The sequence below is a fragment of the Amblyraja radiata genome, chromosome 29 (assembly GCF_010909765.2).
Source record: "Amblyraja radiata isolate CabotCenter1 chromosome 29, sAmbRad1.1.pri, whole genome shotgun sequence".
Taxonomy (NCBI): domain Eukaryota; kingdom Metazoa; phylum Chordata; class Chondrichthyes; order Rajiformes; family Rajidae; genus Amblyraja; species Amblyraja radiata.
Window position 1 is genome coordinate 27,683,307 of NC_045984.1, and position 21,846 is coordinate 27,705,152.

Here is a 21,846-nt window from a genome sequence, read left to right on the forward strand (position 1 = left end):
GAATGAGCAAAATCTGAGAGAGAGAGAGAGAGAGAGAGAGAGAGAGAGAGAGAGGGGACAGAGGAGAGTGAGAGACAGAGGGGGAGAGAGAGGAGAGAGAGTAAAGGGGGGAGAGAGGAGGGGGACAGCAGAGAGGGGGAGAGGAGGGGGGAGGGGGGAAGGGAGGAGAAAGAGAGAGGGGGAGACAGAGGAGAGTGGAGACAGAGGAGAGGGGGAAGAGAGGAGATGGTGAAAAGGAAAGGAGAGATAAATGAGAGGAGGGAGAGGAAAAGAAAAGAGAAAAAAAGGAGAGTAGAGAGCCAGGAGAGAGAAAAAGAAAGGAGAGAGAAAGACAGAGAGATTGGTAAATGTTTAACTTCACAAACAGGCATTGCATTACAAAAGCAGACAGCACAGCATTGACATCTCCTTAAACACAGAATTCGAGAGATTTCAATAATCACACAATGTAAAATCACATCATATTGTTTCACACACGGCAAGAACAAAATGAAAATTATCACCGTGACCAGTCAACGTCGGGGGGGGGGGGGGGTCCACTGGAAGGCTGTCGCCAAAGGCAACACTGACAATCAGCACCCTCCCCCCCCCTAATCAGGATGGGATGACCTCTCGTACAACTCCAGTCAACTATCCCCTTTAAAGGGCCTCCCTCTTCACACCACCCCCTTGCTCTAGCTCTCCCCAGCTGATGCTTCATGCAGTTGGCGGGGGGGGGGGGGGGGGGGGGGGGGGAAGGGTACGTGGTGACTGAGACGCAAATAATGATATCAAGGACCCCCCCCCTCACGCCATTTCCAAACCCTCCCCACTGAATAATTTAGCATCCTTTACGCACAGTGACAGAGAGGGTGGGGGTGGGATGGGGAAAGGACTATAGTTTACTTTGTTTTGCTCCACACACCCCCCCCCCCCACACACACACACACACACACACCAAATTATGCACATGGTTTCATGTAAAGGAGTATTTTGACTTCTTTTTTTCCTTTTTAAAACATTTGATAAATACAAGTGGTTGTGTATAACAAACGCTACACACCCATTATTAAGGTGTCAATGCAGCTAATGGGAATAGCCGGTGGCAGCTGATGAGAGGAGCTGTGCTCCTGTCCAGTTTGCCGTACAACCAGGTTATTTGGGTGCCCCCTCTCTCCCACCCTCCCTCCCTCCCTAACCCCTAGCCGGGATCCCCCAGTGCTGTGACTCCCGCTCTGCAAGCGGGACAAAGTGCCAGAGTGTTACCAGGTGCAAAGGTCCAGCACTGCACAGAGCCAGTACAGCCATCGGTATTGGTGTTTAAAATAAAATAATAAACCCATTCTACTGCTGACTGCCGGTAACTTTTACAGCCCAGAACAGTCCCATGCAAATTCTGTTCCAGCCTGGCCAAGCAAAGAGAAAAAATAAAAGTGCATTGCTCCCATGTGGCAGTTTAGTCCACTAGTGTGGGTGCTACATCCCGATATGCCCTCCTGTGAGTGGCGGTGGTGAAATAAAACTAAAAGCAAGCTCTGATGAAGTGCCGTGAGCGTCACCTCTACTCCTCTCACCACAGATGCTGACTGATCTGCCGATAATTATCAGCATTTTCTGCCTTACTTCCAATGTACTGCATTCGTGGTATTTTGCTTACTGGCAGAAGGAAACTCCCTCCCTATCACCCCTCGCCCTATCCCTACCATACTGCCCCCCCCCCCCCCCTCCCCCCTTCCCCACCCCAAGGCAAGCTCCAATGATCTTCCGTGCCAAGGTGGCGGGTATGAGTTACAGAGGGAAGGATGGGCATGTGCCAGCTATTTCATCATCAGCTGCGGGTGAACGAGGATAAGTGAGGAGTGGCCGGAGACAACTCCACCCACAGAAACCTAAAGGTTTGACGGCAGTGAGCCCTCTTTTCCTCTCCTTTTGTACTTTCCTCCAGTTTCAGAGGGTGATCCTTCCATCCCTGGAGACAGAAGCGCACACCTCTGCCGTTTCTGACCTCCCGCCCAACTACTTCAGTGCAGAAGCCAAGCAGGCACCCGGGGGAATTTGGCAAGGGTCAGCCTCATTTGGCCTCACTCTATCACTCAACCTGCCACGCCTGCACATGCTGCAACTAAACAGGGTCACTGCTTGAATTCAGAATACTCTCAGAACAGTTTTTAAGCCTCCCTCTAAAGATGCTCTTACACACAAAACATTTAAAAAGAAAACACCATCCTCAACACCTTGAATCTCTCAGCAAGACACTAATTTAAACAGAGATATTTCCGTAAAGAAGCAAGCCTTAAATTTGAAAACTTTACATAATAGTCAAAAAAATTCCCCTGAATTTCAGGCAGTTAATATATTAACACACGTGTGTTTTGGTTTTTGTATCTCCACTCCATGATTCCTCACTCCAACCCCACTTGCTTCGAAAGCAATCTTCAATACGACTTCATAGGCAGCAGCTTCAAAGGAAGTTAAAGGATTCGGCCCGCTAGAGGCTTCAGACTAACATCAGCAATCCTTAAGCAGCTCAGAGGGGTCATGTACACTTGTGGACAGGTGCACTTGTCCATTTGCCAGCCGGGGATAATGTGAACTAATGGCAGTTCAGCTTAAAGGCCCAGGTGGCATTATATTCAATGAGGACGTCATATGTTGCTCCCATTTGGCCGAGGTTTAAGTGTTTGGACGAGCACAGCCTTGAATACTCACGGACGTGGCTTCCTTACACCAGAATTGCTTCTGTTTCGAGCTGGACAGGGCAGCAGAGAACACCCTTTAGACACTGCGGCAAACCCAGCCACCTTATACCAACCTTTAATACTGGTCACTGGCAGGGAGTTCTGAATGCAAAGAGCCTCAGCAACTTGCCGATCCTCCAGCTCGCTGGGATGCGGACCCCTGACGTTGTACAATCGGCTCGGTGAGGCGTAAGCATGCTCCAGGGGTCGGCTGATCTCTCACTGGCACAGACCTTAGCAGCAGCTCGTGCAGGAAGGAACCGCAGATGCCGGTTTACGCCAAAGATTCGACGCAAAGTGCTGGAGTAACGCAGCGTCTCCGGAGCAGAAGAGGACGGGTGCCCCTCTCGGGTCGGGACCCTTCGGTCGGATGTCTGTCTGACCGAGGCGAGGTCGGGTGCGCGGATGAAGATTCACGAGCCTTGCAGTCTTGGTACATGTTTTGCGTGAGAGATCGCCTCGGATATTAACGCCGTTGGAGAATCCATGACAGCCTCTGCTTCTTTGTCAAGATAAGGTCGAGTGGGCTTGGGGTGGGAGAGAGGGGCTGTAGCTGGAGACCACCACAGTCTTCCTTTTCCTAGTCCTGCTATCTGGCGGTTAGGTTGCGTTACAGGGACATGGGGAAGTAGTACACATCAGCAAGCATTGGGGCGCAACCAAAAGTATGTCATGCAACATCACAATGTATAATCAGGGACAGGAGGGGGGAAAATACCACAAAATAGGGGTGGGGAGGGGGAGGGGCTGGGGAAGGGAGAATGAGTTCAAGGATCTTACAAGCAGATTCATGTCAAGTGCATTTCCTCATCGATAACACTAGCTGTGTTGTGTAGACTGGTGCTGTGATGATCGTTCACTTACACAGGGGGGGGGTCGGTCAGACAGCCCGTACAGTCAGCTCGGCATCTGAGAGCACGGCGTGCCCCCACCGTGGCACGATGCACTTGCAACCACAGCCTTTGAGTGTGCAAGCACGGGTTCAGTGCAGGAGGGGGTGTCACGGCGATGGGGGGCACGGGCTGTACTGCACGCGGTATCTGTTGACGGGAATGTCGTGGACGGTGTCGGTCTCGCAGACGGTCTTGCACAGGATCAGGTCCTCGTCGTCCTCGCCCATCAGCCAGTCCTGCACCAGCTCGGCTGCCTCGTCCGTCACGTGGCTCTGCAGCCAGCGGTTGTGCCACGACTGGAACTGCTGGTGCTGGTACCGCACCACCTGGCACTGAGACTGGAGGGGGGGGAGAGAGAGGTGGAGGTGGGGGAGGGAAGGTGAGGTGGGGGAGGGGGGGGGTAAAGGGTTTTAGAGCGGGAGAGGGGCGCGACAGAGAGAACCAGGAGAGGGGTCAAAGAGAGGAGGGGGAGGCGGGAGGACGGGTCAGGGGGAGGCGCCGGTTAGGGACGGAAAAGGGGATTGGTGGGGACAGGGGACGGGCAAGCGGGGGCAGGGAGAGAGTCACATGGGGATAGGGGGAGGGTCAGTGGGGGGAGAGAGAGGCAGGAGGAGGACAAGGCAAGGGGTCACGGTAGGGGGGAGATATGGGCAGTGGGCCGGGCAGGGGATGGGGAGACGGTGAGAGGCAGGTGGACAGGGAGAGGAGCAGCGGAAGATGGGAAGAGGGATGAAGGGAGATGGGAGGGGGGGGAGTGTGGGGGAAAAAAGGATTTTGCAAAAGGAATGCAGAAAAGAGAGTGAGTGTAAGATTGAGGAGGGTACAAAAGTAGGAAAAAGAAAATGTCAATAGTTGTAACAAATATTTAAGCTCATTGCAACAGTGAAATCACTGATAGAAGTTTGGTAACAAATACATAGCTCTCTCCCATCCACATAACACAAGACAGAGATACAGACACAGTGACACACACACAGCTCAGGGGGGCTTTGATTCGGGGAGTGGACCACACTCCATTCCACAGATATTCTCCCAACACACACTCTTTGGGCAGGTAGAGTATCGGTTAGATAGACTGAAGATTCCTCTGAAGCTGCCCCACTGACCGATGCTTCTTCCCCATCTCCGCACAGTGCAACTGCTTCCGCCCTTCAATGGTTCTGACCGCCCCCTGACCGTCCATGATGAGGAGTCGCCTGCTGTGCTCAACGTGCATCAGTTGACAGAGGGAGGCGGGGAGGGGGCATGGCAGGGGCAGAGAAGGAGCTAGAGAGGGGGTGGGGGGGGGGGGGGGGCGGTCAGGTCAGCGGGAGATGGGTGGAGGAATGAAGGGAGGAGGGGGACGGGGGTTTTGAAGAGAAGCGAGAAAGAGGGAGGATTTAAAAGGAGATGGGTGGGGGGGGGGGTAGAGTGGGGAAAGGGGGTTTGTGGGATGAATGCAGGTCCCTTTGTCTGTAATGCTGCAGAAAACCATTCATGCTGAGAGAATGGAGCGGCTGGGCTTGTACACTCTGGATTGAAAGATATAAGATTGTTAAGGGTTTGGACATGCTAGAGGCAGGAAACATGTTCCCGATGTTGGGGGAGTCCAGAACCAGGGGCCACAGTTTAAGAATAAGGAGTAAGCCATTTAGAATGGAGACGAGGAAACACTTTTTCTCACAGAGAGTGGTGAGTCTGTGGAATTCACTGCCTCATAGAGGCAGGTTCTCTGGATGCTTTCAAGAGAGAGCTAGATAGGGCTCTTAAAAATAGCAGTCAGGGGATATGGGGAGAAGGCAGGAACGGGGTACTGATTGGGGATGATCAGCCATGATCACATTGAATGGCGGAGCTGGCTCGAAGGGCCGAATGGCCTACTCCTGCACCTATTGTCTATTAGTACAATGGGCTGAAGAGTCTTCAGTCGCATGGCTGATGTTTCAAAGGGCGAGGGAAGGGTGTGAAAGGTTACGGGGAGAAGGCAGGAGAATGGGGTTAAGAGGGACAGACCGAGCCGACATGATTAAATGGTGGAGTAGACACGATGGGCTGAATGGCCTCATTCTGCTCCTATATCTCATGGTCTTTTGTGCCATCCATTTTCAATGATTTTCTGATTATGGTCTGAGTTAATAAAATAGGAAGATGGAAGTACGCGATGGAGATTAACGCTGGGTTTTATACAAGTAACCCAAGTTTGCTTTAGTTTGGTTTAGAGATACAGCACAGAAACAGGCTCTTCATCCCAACAGGTCCACGCCAAGCAACGATCCCCGCACACCAACATTATCCTGCACATACGCGGGACAATTTACAATTTTACCAAGCCCATTAGCCTACAAACAGGTAAATCTTTGGTGTGTGGGAAGAAAGTGAAGATATCGGAGAGAAACCCACACAGGTCATGGGGAGTACGTACAAACACCATACGGACAGCACCCGTATTCTGGGCTTGATTGTAGTCATGTATTGTCTTTCTGCTGACTGGTTAGTACGTTGGGACGACAGATGGCACAATGGGCTAAGTGTTCGGCTAGCAACCGGAAGGTAGCCGGTTCGAATCCCGCTTGGAGTGCATACTGTCGTTGTGTCCTTGGGCAAGACACTTCACTCACCTTTGCCTGTGTGTGAATGTGTGTGAGTGATTGGTGGTGGTCGGAGGGGCCGTAGGCGCAGATTGGCAGCCACGCTTCCGTCAGTCTGCCCCAGGGCAGCTGTGGCTACAGAAGTAGCTTACCACCACCGAGTGTGACTGAGGAGTGAATGAATAATGCGATGTAAAGCGCCTTGAGTATTAGAAAGGCGCTATATAAATCCCATCCATTATTATTATTATTAGTACGATTATTCATGGCTCCTTTTTAAGTCAATTTTTCCAGAACCAGGGGCCACAGTCTTAGAATAAAGTGGAGGCCATTTAAGACTGAGGTGAGAAAAAACCTTTTCATCCAGAGTTGTGAATTTGTGGAATTCCCTGCCACAGAGGCCAGTGGAGGCCGAATCACTGGGTGGATTTAAGAGAGAGTTAGATCGAGCTCTAGGGGCTAGTGGAGTCAAGGGATATGGGGAGAAGGCAGGCGCGGGTTATTGATTGGGGACCATCAGCCATGATCACAATGAATGGTGGTGCTGGCTCGAAGGGCCGAATGGCCTCCTTCTGCACCTATTTTCTATGGGTCTCTGGGTCTATGGGCAACAAAAGTTTTTCACTGTACCTCGGTACACGTGACAATAAAGTCAAACCCGGGCCCCCAGCACTGTCAGGCAGCAACTCTGCTGCCGCCCCAGAGACGTGTGATCGACGGGGGAAATTACCTCGCGAGCTCGGTGCAGAGCTCCACAGCGGTACATGAAGTCTTCAGAGTTCATGACATACACCAGCTTGTGAGTGTTGAGCTTAAACTTGCAGTCGATGCTGTTGGAGTTCTCAACCCCCAGACTGCGCTGCCTGCTGTTCCTGCTTTCATTCCTCATGGATAGAAACTGCTTCTGCTGCCACTTACGAAATTTTCGGAGGTTTCTGCCGACACAGAAAAATTTGTTTTAACGTGCACATTTCCACCTGCCCAACATCAAACAGAGCTGACAAACAGGAGTGTTGGTACAATTAGGTTAATTGCAATCAAGGGATATGGGGACATGGGCACACAAACAAAATTAATCCCAGACAAAAGCGGTGACAGACACTGGGAACTCACCTGGGTAAAAACACTGGCTTATAAAAGAACCCATCTGTCTGCTCGAACTGCATGGCTGCCTCCGGACCGGCATACTGCTCAACGTAACTTGTTAAATTCTGTCAATGCAAGAAGCATTGAGTTAGAATGAACACGAGTTTGGCTGAACGCTCTATGGCAACTACACTCGCCCCTCTGCAGGAACTATACATCAGGAGGGGCAACTCCAGAGCCAACAAGATCATGGGAGACCCCTTCCACCCCAGCAACGGACTGTTCCAGCTGCTACAGTCAGGCAAACGCCTCCGTTGCCATGCTGTGAGAACGGAGAGGATGAGAAGGAGTTTCTTCCCAGAGGCCGTTAGGACTGTAAACTCCTATCTCTCCAGGGACTAACTTTACTGAACCACTCTACTGTTGTGTGGTGTCTTTTTAAAATTGCTGTTTTTTTCCTTTTCTTCCCTCCCTCCCACAAATATGTAATATGTGAATATTCTGTTTGTAGTTTGTTTGTTTTTTGCACAATTCGCGAGCATCGCTACTTTTCGTTTCACTGCACATCTCGTAAGTGTATGTTACGAATAAACTTGACTTGACTTGAGTATCACATAGCCCGGTCCCTGTACACCCCCGAGGGGCAGGAATGGAACAGGAGGATGGAGGGTGACAGTGGCGAACGCTGGACAAACGGCCTGGTAAGAACTGCGGGTCTTAACTTCCACGCCCTCAAGGTCGGCGGTGGGAGGCGTGCTCCCCACCCACCCCACGGGTACAATGGCTGTGCAAGGTGAGGCAGCAATGGGCCTTTGTGACCGGCTGCAGCTGGGAATGTAAAATGCTGCCAACATGGCGACACTCGGTAATAGACTGTTCTATGCATTCTGTACTAACCGGGAGGTTGTGCTTGTGTGCGGTGATAGTCTTGCTGAGTTGTATGCAAAAAAAAGTCTTTCACTGTAGCTTGGTCACGTGATAATAAAGAAACTATAGATGGAGAAGGTGGTGGTGGATGGAACTGGACAACTTGGCAGAGAGCATTCAAACAAGATTACTCTAATGTTAATTAAAACAAGCGTGGAAGAGTCATGCAGATATTAGAGCTGTTTTTTTCGCAGCTGCAGCAACCCAGGTCAAACCTGGCCTCTGGTGCTGCCCATGTGGAGTTTGCATGTTTCTCTGTGAGTGCATGGATTTCCCCCCCCCCCCCCCCCAGATCCTCCAGTTTCCTCCCATGTAGGTTAACTGGCTACTGTGATTTGCCCCCTTGTGTGTAGTGAGCAGGATTAGGCCATTCGGCCCATCAAGTCTACTCTGTCTTTCAATCATGGCTGATCTATCCTTCCCCCTCAACCCCTTTCTCCTGCCTTCGCCCCATAACCACTGACACATGTACGAATCAAGAATCTGTCAATCTCCGCCTTTAAAATATCCATTGACTTGGTGTCCGCAGCCGTCTGTGGCAATGAATTCCACAGATTCATCACACTCTGACTAAATAATTTCCTTCTAATCTCCTTTCTAAAGGTGTGTCCTATTATTCGGCTGTGGGCTCTGGTTCTGGACCCCCCCACTAATGGAAACATCCTCTCCACATTCACTCTATCCAGGCCTTTCACTATTCGGTGCTCTGGGACTGGATGACTCTGTGATAGACCGAATGGCACTGCTTCTAAAGGGTGCGTAGTTCCTGAGATCTTTGGGTTCTGTCACCCCACGTCACTACTTTTTCCCCAGTTCACATCAGGATAACACCAGTCGCATAGTGGGAGTGGAAAGTTCCTTCACCTGCAGTTCCAGAGGATCGTCTGAAGGTGCTTCCTCCGTGTCGAGTAGCTCGATGGTCATGGAGACACGCCCCTTACTCTGAATAAACATAATCTATAACAAAAAAATAACAACAGTTCATTCTGCGCAGATTCACAACCGTGATTGTGGTTCACAACTAACCTGACCCTTTCAGTCAATCTATGCCTTGGAAAACGGAGAATTGATATGAACAGGCGATTGATGGTCAGCGTGGATTCGGAGGGCTTTTCCCTGGGAATACCAGGTGCTATAAGCTTAGTTAGTACTTGGATGGCAGACTGCCAGGGAAAACCGGGTGCTATTAGCTTCTGCAGCTACACTACCTTGATAATGTCTGATCTCCTCTGATCTCAGAAGCTAAGCAGGCTCAGGCCTGGTTAGTACTTGGATGGGAGACTACCCCGGAATACCTCTGTTACTACATCAGCTTGCAAACGCTTATCCTCGGTGGGCCACAGGTGCCTGTTTCTATGCTGTATCTCCAAGCTAAACCAGGCTAAGAACCCAGTGCACTCCTCCTTGATTCATGGCAAGGGTTTCAGCAACACAGTCCTTACCTTAAAACAGTTTTCGTCTGGCATCGCACGCTCTGCCTTTTGCTGGTAGGTTGCTTCCAAGGTGGCTCGGACACACTGGGTGGGCAAACCCCCGCCAGCAGCTCCTCGCTTTCTCTCGCTCAGGTACACCTCCGCAGCCTGCACACACACGTCATCACTCACCAGGTGCTGTAGCTGCACGAGAAATGGGCCGTGAGATGCACAGTACTCAGACGTGATAGCAGCAGAATTAGGCCATTCAGCCCATCAAGTCTACTCCGGGGTGGGAGATTGCAACCTTCACATGGTCCGCCCTGTTTCAACGAATTCAATCAACCTGGCGTGCATAATCAAATAGAACAAGTTGTCCTACAACTTTAGGCTGTGCACACCATATGCAAGAAGATGAAGAAGAGAAGTCTACTCCGCCATTCAATCTTGGCTGATCTATCTTTCCCGCTCACTCTCATTCTCCCCATAACCCCCGACATCCTTACTAATCAAGAATCGCCACCTTAAAAATATCCATTGACGGCCCCCGCAGCCTTGAATTCCAGAGAATCACCACCCTCTGACTGAATAAATTTCTCATCTCCTTTCCACCTCAACCCCATTTCTCCTGCCTTCTCCCCATTAACCCGTGACACCCGTACAGACCTGAGCTCAGTGAAACATTCAGCACACTGGGATAACCTCACAGTCAGTCAGTCAGATACTTGGCACACGGGGAAAGGTTTATTCACTTCCTGAGATAATCTGTGGACTGGGGCAAGACAGCAAATCACATGAATCAAGGCTGCAGTGATGAATTTAGAGAGGGTTCCCCATAACAGCCAAAGTAGATAGTACTGCAGCTTGCATAGAGCACACCTGACCTTCGAGACAGCTTCGGTCCCACTTAGTTAAATCATTTGGCGCGGCACGGTGGCGCAGCGATAAAGTTGCTGCCTTAGAGTGCCGTAGAATCGGGTTCGATCCTGACTACGGGTGCTGTCTGTACAGTTTGTACGTTCTCCCTGTGACCACGTGGGTTTTCTCAGGGTGCTCCGGTTTCCTCCCACACTACAAAGATGTACAGGATTGTAGATTAATTATCTTCTGTAACTTGTGTACAGGTGATCAGTGGTCGGTGCGGACTCAGTGGGCCAAAGGGCCTGTTTCCAGGTTATATCTCAAAACTAATTAGGTGAAGAAAATGCACTAATATACTCAGCTAAAAAACGCACCATTTAAGCTACTTTGAGCACAAACCTAGGGTGTCACTGAGTGAGCGTGAAATGGAGGCATAGTCAGCACTGGAGCATGACGCTCTGTAGTCCTGTGTCTCTGACTCAACAGTTCAGCTTGATATTCTTCAGCACACCATTAGCTCGCCAAATCGGCAGTGATCGCCGAGATTAGTTGCAGACTTGTGGACAGAATCACAAAAGTGATTTTGCCACACAAACAGCGGGAAGAATACAGGGAAATCCCAAAGGAACCTAAATTGGAAAACCTTTTAATGAGAAAGAAAGCAGAGGAATCTTTGTGCCATCTCTTCTCGCTACTATTTCCAACACGACCCTGCTTTGAAATCCTGAGCAGTCTCGCCACAATGTGAGAGTGCTGTGGCCTCATCAGCTATGTCAGCACCCGCTGAATCAGAGAAGCAAGTCAACCTCGATCCTGAAAGATGCAAAGTGCTGACACGAGCGATGTAACTTATGAAGCTGCAGTTAAAATGCAGCTCGGTTTAGGTTGCCAGTTTGTGGGCAATGTGATAATCGTCTCTCTAGTGCTCACTGTACACACTGCTGGAAATTTAATCTCACTGGAGACTGCCTCGTTGTTCTGGCCCACAATATCACTGCCTTCATCCAAATCCATTTGCCACCTTACTTTATCATTGTTTTAACATTCATCCTGGGGTGGGAGATTGCAACCTTCACGTGGTCCACCCTGTATCGACTAATGCAATCAACCCGAGGTGCACAAACAAGATCAAAAATAACCAGTTGACCTATAACTTTAGGCTGTGCACGCCATACACAAGCAGAAGAATTTCTGGGTTGGAGCCACAGAATCATGTTTAATGCATGACTCAAAATGGTGTTATCATTGATATTATTTTCCAGTGAAGGTGCTTGATTATAATTTAGAGTATTGCCTGGTTGAAGTAAATTCTTGTTAACTCCTGTTACGGATTTGTAACTTAATTGGCTTGATTAATGTAAAGGAATTGTCCAAGCTCTTCGGAAGGTACAAGCTACAAGGAGTTTAATATTCATGGCCCTTGTTTAAAGTTGCATTAGGATTAGGGTTGTGGGGAGTGGGGTTTGGGTAATATTTGGGGGTTTTCTTAGTTTATGGTGTTAGGGTTAGGGTTGAGGGAATTAGACAATAGACAATAGGTGCAGGAGTAGGCCATTCGGCCCTTCGAGCCGGCACTGCCATTCAAAGTGATCATGACTGATCATCCCCAATCAGTACACCGTTCCTGCCTTCTCCCATTATCCCCTGACTTCGCTATTTTTAAGAGCCCTATCTAGCTCTCTCTTGAAAGTATCCAGAGAACCCGCCTCCACCGCCCTCTGAGGCAGAGAATTCCACAGACTCACCACTCTCTGTGAGAAAAAGTGTTTCCTCGTTTCCGTTCTAAATGGCTTACCCCTTATTCTTAAACTGTGGCCCCTGGTCCTGGACTCCCCCAACTTAATTAGATAAGTTTAGGGTTAAGCTTAATGTTCCTGCATGACGGCCATCCCACCACCGGAATACAAGGGAGAGTAAAATCAAAGACCCACTCTACCAACATTCCTCCTGTGCCACTCTCTAAACGTGCCGCTCCACTCACCTGCCGCACGATATTCTGGATCAGTTTATCGACAGTGAAGCCAATGTAGGCGTGGATGGTGAACATCTCTCGCAGCGTGTCCTCGTACTGTGTCGGCTCAATGTTTCCATCCAGCAGGTTCCTCACCATATCCAGAAAGGCCGGGTAATACTCTTCCAACTCAATCTCACCTAGAGATTCAAACAGGCACAAGCGTTCAGTATACGATCACAGCTGGCATGCATGGCCTTGCACTAGGTGAGTGTTCTTGACTCAGTGAACATCAGCCCCACAATCCTGGTTGAAATGAGACGGGTTGAGGGGGGGGGGCAAGGGGCGCACTGCCAGAGTGACCCCGCTCTAAGACTACTGGTCTGTTGCTATGTGTCATTTACATGACACTTTAAACAGATAAATCTCATGCAAACAAATAGATCTTGAAAATGATGCCTTAAGTATTACAGCAGTCCAACAATCGTCCCACTAAACCAACTTGCCTTGCAACCATCGTGCAGGCAAAGTGCACTCTCTTTTCTCAGCAACAATTAAGAGGAGGCGCTGAATTCTGATGTTAAGGTACTTGATAATCAGCCAGAGATGCCAGGGCAAGGCAAAGGTGGAGGAGGTGATAAAAGATAAAAAATATGGGATAAGTGAGACAGAGCTCAGCGCTGTTGTGATACTGACAGATACTCAATGATCGGGCTTGTTTAGGTTTGAGACATGGCGTGGAAACAGGCCCTTCAGGCCACAGAGTCCGTGCCAACCAATGACCATCCATACGTTCGTTGTAGCCAACACCCCCCGCCCCCCCCACGACAATTTACAGAGGCCGAATAACCTACAAGCCCGCACGTCTTTGGAGTGTGGGAGGAAACCGGAGTACCGGAGAAAACCCACGCAGGTCACAGGGAGAACATGCAAACTCCTTACAGACAGCACCCGAGGTAAGGATTGAACCCGGGTCTCTGGCGCTGTGAAGCAGCAACTCTGCCGCTGCGCCACTGTGCCACCCAAAATTTTCTGCGGTTTAAAATTGGAGGAAAGGGTCTGACCAGCTGAATGGAGGCTTCTTGTCAGTACCACAGGCTCAATAGAGAAACCAAACCTTGGGGAAACGAGTCGTACTTTGATGCTTGAGCCGGAGCTCGACGGCAGGATCACTTGCTTTCTCCTTCCTTCCCTCCTGCAGCTGTTTCTCCTTCTCCTTCTCCACCTGGTACTCCAGCAGCTGCTTCTCCGCTTGCCTGTAAATGCGCAGCAGCCGGTAGCACAGGATCTGGTGGAGCCGCAGGAAAAAGTACCAGTTGTTGTTCACAAAGAAGAGGTTGTAGACGTCGTCCAAGTTCTTTTGGTATTCGGCCACCTGGTCGCGCAGGTCCACCCGCTCCTCGGCCAGACTGCTCTCCGGGGAAGTCGCTCCTTTCTGCCCCGTGTCCGCGCTGTTGCGCTGGCTGTGTCGCTGGTCGCTCTCCATCTCCTCGTCCGTCGAGTCCTCCGACTCGCTCAGCTCCCCGCGCTGGGAGAAGAACAAGTCCGGCACAAAATGGTAGATGATACGCTTGATGTGATCCTTGTCCTCCTTCTGAATGGTGGGCTGCCGCTTCACGTGGTAGATGATGAGGGACGCGGCGTCCTCCATGATTTGTTTATCCTCGTACACGAACATCAGGTGGGGCCCCGTGAAGCCCGGGCAACCTTCCTCAGAGTTCTGCTCTTGTCGCTACATCAAGAGAAGAGAAGAGGTCAATTCTCTGTGTCTTCGTACTGGCTGATAATTTGATCAAAACACAAAACGCTGCAGTAAGTCGGCGGTTCAGGCAACACTGCTTAACCCAGAGGCAATGATCTGGGAAGCTCTTGCTCAAGATGCCAGCATTTGCTGTTCCTCGTGTCTCCAGGTTAGAAACATAGAAAATAGGTGCAGGAGTAGGCCATTCGGCCCTTCGAGCCTGCACCACCATTCAATATGATCATGGCTGATCATCCAACTCAGTATCCCGTACCTGCCTTCTCTCCATACCCCCTGATCCCCTTATCCACCTAAAAAAGAGGTTGACTCTATCCACCCATCACTTGCCAGGCTTTATCCTGCCCCCACCTCTCTTTTCCAGCTTTCTCCGCACTACTCCGATCAGTTTGAAGAAAGATCCCAACCCGAAACGTCGCCCAGCAATTCCCTCCGCAGATGGTGCCTGACCCGCTGAGTTCCTCCAACATTTTGTGTTTTACAACAACATTTTAATTAACCATTTAATCAGACAACCAATCTCCCTTCTACACTCTGAAGAAGGGTTTCGGCCTGAAACGTTGCCTATTTCCTTCGCTCCATAGATGCTGCTGCACCCGCTGAGTTTCTCCAGCTTTTTTGTGTACCTCCCTTCTACACACGGTAAGTTTGGTGCCCATTTTAAACCCAGTTTATAGCCCTGGACTGACCAAATTCCAGTTTATAAATTAGTATTGACTGATGGACTGAGTTTTATAGTCCAGAATCAACATGAACCTAATTAATTGTCCAGGATAGACCTGAAGCTGGCTTTCTACCTGTGACTGACTGAAACTAGCCCACTCGACAGTCCAGATTGTGCGTAAACATGCTGAATATGGGCAGAAATGGACTTGTTCCATATTTTGTGACGGAATAACTTCATTGCACTTAGTCCCATTTCTTGGGCAGAACAATTATAGTCATACAGCATGGAAACAGGCCCTTCGGCCCAACTTGCTCATGCCGACCAAGATGCTCCATCTACACTGATCCCACCTGACTGTGTTTGGCACATATCCCTTTAAACCTTTTCTGTCGATGTACCTGTCCAAATGTCTTTTAAATTATGTTATAGTGTCTGCCTCAACTACCTCCTTGGTCAGCTCGTTCCATGCACCCACCACCCTGTGTGAGATAAATTGCCCCTCAGATTCCTATTAAATCTCCCCCCTCTCACCTTAAACCTATGCCCTCTGGTTCTTCATTCCCCTTCTCTGGAGAAAACACTCCCTATTCCCCATACGATCTTGTACACCTCTAAAAGATCATCCCTCAGACTCCTGCGCTCCAAGGAATAAAGTCCTGACCTGCCCAACCCCTATCTATAGCTCAGGCCTTCAAGTTCTGGCAACATCTTTGTTCTTGAGATTAAAAAATAAGCACGGAAATTAAAAAAAAAAAATTCTTCGCAATAATTTTTTTCGACTGTCTTGGGGATTTTGCCTTATAAAGGATGCTCACCACCAACAAATTACATAGCAACATTCCAATATTGACTTTTATAGCACTCCACTGACTCTATTTACAAGGTCTTGTATAGATTTATGTAGAAACCAGATGCTGGTTTATACAAAGATAGAAAGGTATCTGGAGTAACTCAGCGGGTCAGGCGGCATCTGTGGAGCATCCCCACAGATGTTGCCTGACCCGCTGAGTTACGCCAGCACATTGCGTCTATCTTTAGCACAGATTTATTGCTTGGGGCAACCGTAAAGTACCTCGTCGTAAACGCTTTCAATCTCATTCAGCAGACTCTTGGAGCGCAGCGCCTTGGTGTCGTTCTGCTTGAAGTTGACTCCCTGGTGATCCAGTGACTTCAAGTACGATTTCTCGTACTGCTCCCGCCAGATCTTGTTGAAGCCCTGCTGTGCCTCCCGCCATTCCTCTTCCTTGGCTTTCAACCTGTAGCGAGCGGCACACACATAATAGACAATAGACAATAGGTGCAGGAGTAGGCCATTTGGCCCTTCGAACCAGCACCGCCATTCAATGTGATCATGGCTGATCATCCCCAATCAGTACCCCGTTCCTGCCTTCTCCCCATATCCCCTGACTCCGCTATTTTTAAGAGCCCTATCTAGCTCTCTCTTGAAAGCATCCAGAGAATCAGCATCCACTGCCCTCTGAGGCAGAGAATTCCACAGACTCACCACTCTCTGTGAGAAAAAGTGTTTCCTCGTCTCCGTTCTAAATGGCTTACTCCTTATTCTTAAACTGTGGCCCCTGGTTCTGGGTTCCCCCAACATCGGGAACATGTTTCCTGCCTCTAGCGTGCCCAAACCCTTAACAATCTTATATGTTTCAATGAGATTCCCTCTCATCCTTCTAAACTCCAGAGTGTACAAGCCCAGCTGCTCCATTCTCTCAGCATATGACAGTCCCGCCATCCCGGGAATTAACCTTGTAAATCTACGCTGCACTCCCTCAATAATAAAACGTCCAAGTTGGTACAATATCCCGAGGAAGGTTTACAGGCTTGGGTTTGTGGAATAAGACCGGGCAAGGCACCGAGTGTTCAGAACTGTGAGGTAGCTAAAGATCTGCACCCAGAAAATGGCTAAACTCCCAACCACAGGCAACAACACAGCCTCTGGATATATAATCCCCAAACCCGTTATTTCCGGGGGGTTTTCAGCAGAAGTAGGCCAATGGAGTCAACTCTGCCATTCAATCACGCCTGATCTATCTTTCCCTCTCAATCCCATTGTCCTGCCTTCCCTCCAGAACCCTTGACATCCTTACGAATCCAACATTTGTCAATCTCCTCCTTAAAAATTGACGGCCTCCACCGCCAACTGTAGCAATGAACTCCATAGATTCACCCCCCTCTGAGTAAAGAAATTCCTCCTCATTTCTTTTCTAAAGGGACCTTTTATTCTAAGGCTGTGGCCTCTGGTCCTAGCCTCCCCTATTAGTGGAAACAGCCTCTCCACATCCGCTCTATCCAGGCCTTTAACTACTTTCACCATCCATTACTTTCAGCATCCACTATTCATGCACTCTGAAGCTACTGCCTTGAACACCAACACTTTTTTAGTCCTTTTTTTACTTTTTAGAAATACAGCGAGGAAATAGGCTCTTCAGCCCACCGAGTCCACGCCGACCAGCGATCCCCGCACATTAACACGCCCCTCCTCCCCAGAGTCATAGAAACATAGAAAATAGGTGCAGGTGGAGGCCATTCGGCCCTTCGAGCCAGCACCGCCATTCATCGTGATCATGGCTGATCGTCCCCTATCAATAACCCGTGCCTGCCTTCTCCCCATATCCCCTGACTCCACTAGCCCCTAGTGCTCTATCTAACTCTCTTTTAAATCCATCCAGTGACTTGGCCTCCACTGCCCTCTGTGGCAGGGAATTCCATAAATTCACAACTGGGTTAAAAAGTTTTTTCTCACCTCAGTCTTAAATGGCTTCCCCTTTATTCTAAGACTGTGGCCCCTGGTTCTGGACTCGGCCAACATTGGGAACATTTTTCCTGCATCTAGCTTGTCCAGTCCTTTTATAAGTTTCTATAAGTACCCCCTCATCCTTCTAAACTCTAAACTCATCCTTCTAAAAGTCACCTTTAACCATGCCCCGTATCCTCAATCGAAGGAGGCAGATCCCACTTATTAAATCTCACCTCTTCAGCACCACAGGCACAGCCGTTCCTGGGTTTTTCTTGAGCCCGTCGATTATTTCCGGCGCTTTGTCCCCATAGATGCGATAGATAGCTCTGCGATGGATGACTTCCGAAGTTCCTCCCAAACAATTATCAAGGCGATATTTCTCCTGATCCTCGGGCGACATTCGGGTCAGCTTCTTCTGCACGCTCTCCAGCACACGGATCGTGGCAAGGTTTGTTTCCAGGACAACGTCGAGCTATTTGTCAAGAAACATCCGAAGCAAATATGATAACTGTTCAGTACCCATGGCAACGCGGGCTCCTCAAACCCAATGCCATACAAACCATGAAAACTGCTTTCTTTCAAACACAGGCAGCTCGCATTTCACATGCGTTTGGTTTATGCATTTTTAAAACAACATGCTCGTTGCATTAACACCAAAGCTTGGTTTATGCGCTGGTATTTTCCGAATAACGTGCTCAAATTTACCGCTGACAGCATGGTCGCGTATATGCTTAAATTACACGTTTTTGAAGATTGTGCTGTTTTTCAAGCACGTAAATCCCGTGTATAACGCAAGGGCCTGAAGCAGCCTGGGGCTTACCTGGATTGTTGGTGCTCCAGTACTTGCAGCATGTGGACCAGACTTTAGACTTTTCCTTTGTAAATGGCGCCAGAATATGGCGACTGTGCATTTATGGGTTGTGCAAAAAAATATGCATACGTGAGAATAAAGAACCATTGAACTGGGCGGCACGGTGGCAGATTGCTACCTTACAGCGCCATGGAACTGGGTTCTATCCTGACTACGAGTTTGTACATTCTCCCCGCGACCTGCGTGGGTTTTCTCCAATTTCCCCTCCACACTTTAAAGACCTACAGGTTTGTAGCTGGTATAAGCGGCTTGGTCTAATTGTAAATTGTCCCTAGTATGTGTAGGGTAGTGTTAGTGTGCGGGGATCACTCGTTAGCGCGGACTCGGTGGGCCGAAGTGCCTGTTTCTGCTCCGTGTCTCTAAACTAAACTAAACATTGAAACGAATCCTAAGATAATACCACCCGTACTCAAACCCAACCCTGGGTCAGCCCTTCACTATTCATCAAATACCCACCTCAATTCCTGAGCCAGCAAATCTGCCAGCAAGAGCCAAGGGCTAACGTAGTAAAGTGCTAAGACATGCGTATTAACCTCTCCCTAATCATGCTGAGTATTTATAGCAGACTCTGCTCATCAGAGTAGTTTCAGTACCTCAAATCTCTCATCCTCACAGCGATGAAGCTGCTCCTCATATGGGGTCTTCTTGGAGCTCACGAAGGTGGAATCTTCTGACCAAGAGGGGAATGAGACCCAAGTATCATTGAGAACCTAAACAGGAAGAAACGCAAGCAACTTAATCCGAGGCAGACTGAGTGTAGAAACAAGCGACTGCAGATAGAGTCATTCAGCCTGGAAACAGGCCCTTCAGCCCAACCAGCCCACGCCGACCACTTTGGGGAAGACTGACGTGTCTTTCATTATTGTGGGCTCACAACTAATGCAAAATTATTGGACTGAAGATACAAATCTCAAGGAAGAAACAAGCCCTTCCAGCAAATTGCGCCAAATATTGGCTGTTACCTCGGCAGTACAGGGGCGGCACGGTGGCACAGCTGTAGAGCCACTGCTTTACAGCGCCAGAGACTCGGGTTCGATCCTAACTACGGGTGCTTGTCTGTATGAAGTTTGTACGTTCTCCCTGTGACCTGCGAGGGTTTCATCGAGATCTTCCGTTTCCTCCCACACTCCAAAGACGTACGAGTTTGCAGGTTAATTGGCTTGGTATAAAATGTAAAATTGTCCCCAGTGTGTGTTGGATAGTGTTAATGTGCTGGGATTACTGGTCGGTGCGGAGGGCCTGTTTCCGTGCTGTATCTCTAAACAAAACTACAGGAAAGATGAAGGAGGAACTGGTGCTGGGCAGAGAGATTTGGGCTTCGCACACGTAATGATCATTGTTCCACATTGACAACAGCCACCAATTCCAATTCTAGTGAAAGGTGAAGAGATCTCCCAGAGCAGGAACTATCGCAATGTTTAAGAAATATTTAGACAGGTACATGGGTGGGACAGGTTTAGAGGGATATGGGGCAAATGCAGACAGGTGAGACTGATGTAGATGGGATAAGTTGGTCGGTGTGGGCAAGTTGGGCCATGCTGTAGGACTCAATGAGTAACTCAGCGTTCAACGGAAAGGCTTCCTGTACAAATATTTGAAAGAACGATGAGCAATGGCTCTGGGAATGCCAGAAACTCTAGGGGAATTGCTGAAGTAAACTAAAACACAGCAGTTCTGGCATTAAGAATTTAAGTTTTAGGAGAAGTGAAACAAGTTGGGCTCCAAAGTGATGCAGAAGAGAATATCAAGATGGAGAATTAGCAGGCAGGCTAGCCCACACACACACGCTTTCCAGAGGGGTTAAACCAAGAAGATGGTGGAGAGAGTTAAGAGCAATGAGATCACCGAACCAAAGGAGAACTGTGTACAACCCAGGAGTAGGCCCTTCAGCCCACAATTTCTGTGCCGAACATTGTGCTATGGGCACTCGCATGGGCCCCAGCTATGCCTGCCTCTTTGTAGGTACGTCGAACAATCACTGTTCCAGGCGCACACTGGCCCTATCCCCGAACTCTACCTCCGCTACATTGACGACTGCATCGGTGGTACCTCCTGCACCCATGCAGAATTCACAGACTTCAATAACTTCACGATTAATTTCCATCCTGCATTCAAATTCACTTGGACCATTTCCGACATCTCCCTACCGTTTCTAGATCTCACCGTCTACAGCACATGGAGACAGAATATCGATTGACACCTATTAGAAACCTATTCTTCTGCAGTTGTATAGGGCTCTGGTGAGACCACATCTGGAGTATTGTGTACAGTTTTGGTCTCCTAATTTAAGGAAGGACATCCTTGTGATTGAGGCAGTGCAGCGTAGGTTCACGAGATTGATCCCTGGGATGGCGGGACTGTCATATGAGGAAAGATTGAAAAGACTAGGCTTGTATTCACTGGAGTTTAGAAGGATGAGGGGGAATCTTATAGAAACATATAAAATTATAAAAGGACTGGACAAGCTAGATGCAGGAAAAATGTTCCCAATGTGGGGCAAGTCCAAAACCAGGGGCCACAGTCTTAGAATAAAGGGAAGGTCATTTAAGACTGAGGTGAGAAAAAACTTTTTCACCCAGAGAGTTGTGAATTTATGGAATTCCCTGCCACAGAGGGCAGTGGAGGCCAAGTCACTGGATGGATTAAAGAGAGAGTTAGATAGAGCTATAGGGGCTAGTGGAGTCAAGGGATATGGGGAGAAGGCAGGCACGGGTTATTGATAGAGGACGATCAGCCCCTACTCCCAATTCCTCTGTCTACAGCGCATCTGCCACCAGGATGAGGTGTTCCATACCAAGTTACCAGATATGTCCTCATTCTTTAGGGAACGGGGGTTCCCCTCCTCCATTATAGATGAGGCTCTCACTAGGGTCTCCTCGATATCCCGCAGCTCTGCTCTTACTCCCCCTCCCCTATTCATAACAAGGACAGAGTCCCCCTTGTCCTCATCTTCCACCCCATCAGACGTCGCATACAGCATATAATCCTCCAACATTTTCGCCACCTCCAACGGGATACCACTATTGGCCAAATCTTCCCATCTCCACCCCTTTGCACTGAGACCATACCCTCCGCAACTCCCTGGTCAACTCGTCCCTTCCCAACCAAACCACCCCCTCCCCAAGTACTTTCCCCATGCAACTGCAGGAGATGCAACACTTGTCCATATACCTCCCCCCCCTCGACTCCGTCCAAGGACCTCGACAGTCTTATCAGGTGAGGCAGAGGTTCACTTGCACCTCCTCCAACCTCATCTACAGTATCTGCTGTTCCAGGTGTGGACTCCTGTATGTTGGCGAGACCAAGCGCAGGCTCGGTGATCATTTCGCTGAACACCTCCGCTTAGTCCGCCTAAACCTACCTGATCTCCCGGTTGATCAGCACTTTAA

General features: G+C 49.2%; 1 protein-coding gene across 6 annotated transcripts in view; it reads right to left on the reverse strand.

Moving 5' to 3' along the window:
- Nucleotides 1-988: 988 nt before the first annotated feature.
- sin3b (SIN3 transcription regulator family member B) overlaps nucleotides 989-21,846 on the reverse strand; it is a 52,344-nt gene continuing 31,486 nt past the window's right edge. For all 6 annotated transcript variants that reach the window (XM_033047025.1, XM_033047024.1, XM_033047026.1 and 3 more), the window contains 10 exons: nucleotides 19,051-19,167; nucleotides 17,820-18,058; nucleotides 15,913-16,096; nucleotides 13,552-14,146; nucleotides 12,445-12,614; nucleotides 9,633-9,806; nucleotides 9,055-9,147; nucleotides 7,291-7,388; nucleotides 6,908-7,112; nucleotides 989-3,948 (listed from right to left, as the gene is read on the reverse strand). In XM_033047025.1, coding sequence (XP_032902916.1) covers nucleotides 3,718-3,948; nucleotides 6,908-7,112; nucleotides 7,291-7,388; nucleotides 9,055-9,147; nucleotides 9,633-9,806; nucleotides 12,445-12,614; nucleotides 13,552-14,146; nucleotides 15,913-16,096; nucleotides 17,820-18,058; nucleotides 19,051-19,167 — 2,106 coding nt within the window. In that variant the 3' untranslated portion in view covers nucleotides 989-3,717. The remainder of the gene's footprint in view (nucleotides 3,949-6,907; nucleotides 7,113-7,290; nucleotides 7,389-9,054; nucleotides 9,148-9,632; nucleotides 9,807-12,444; nucleotides 12,615-13,551; nucleotides 14,147-15,912; nucleotides 16,097-17,819; nucleotides 18,059-19,050; nucleotides 19,168-21,846) is intronic.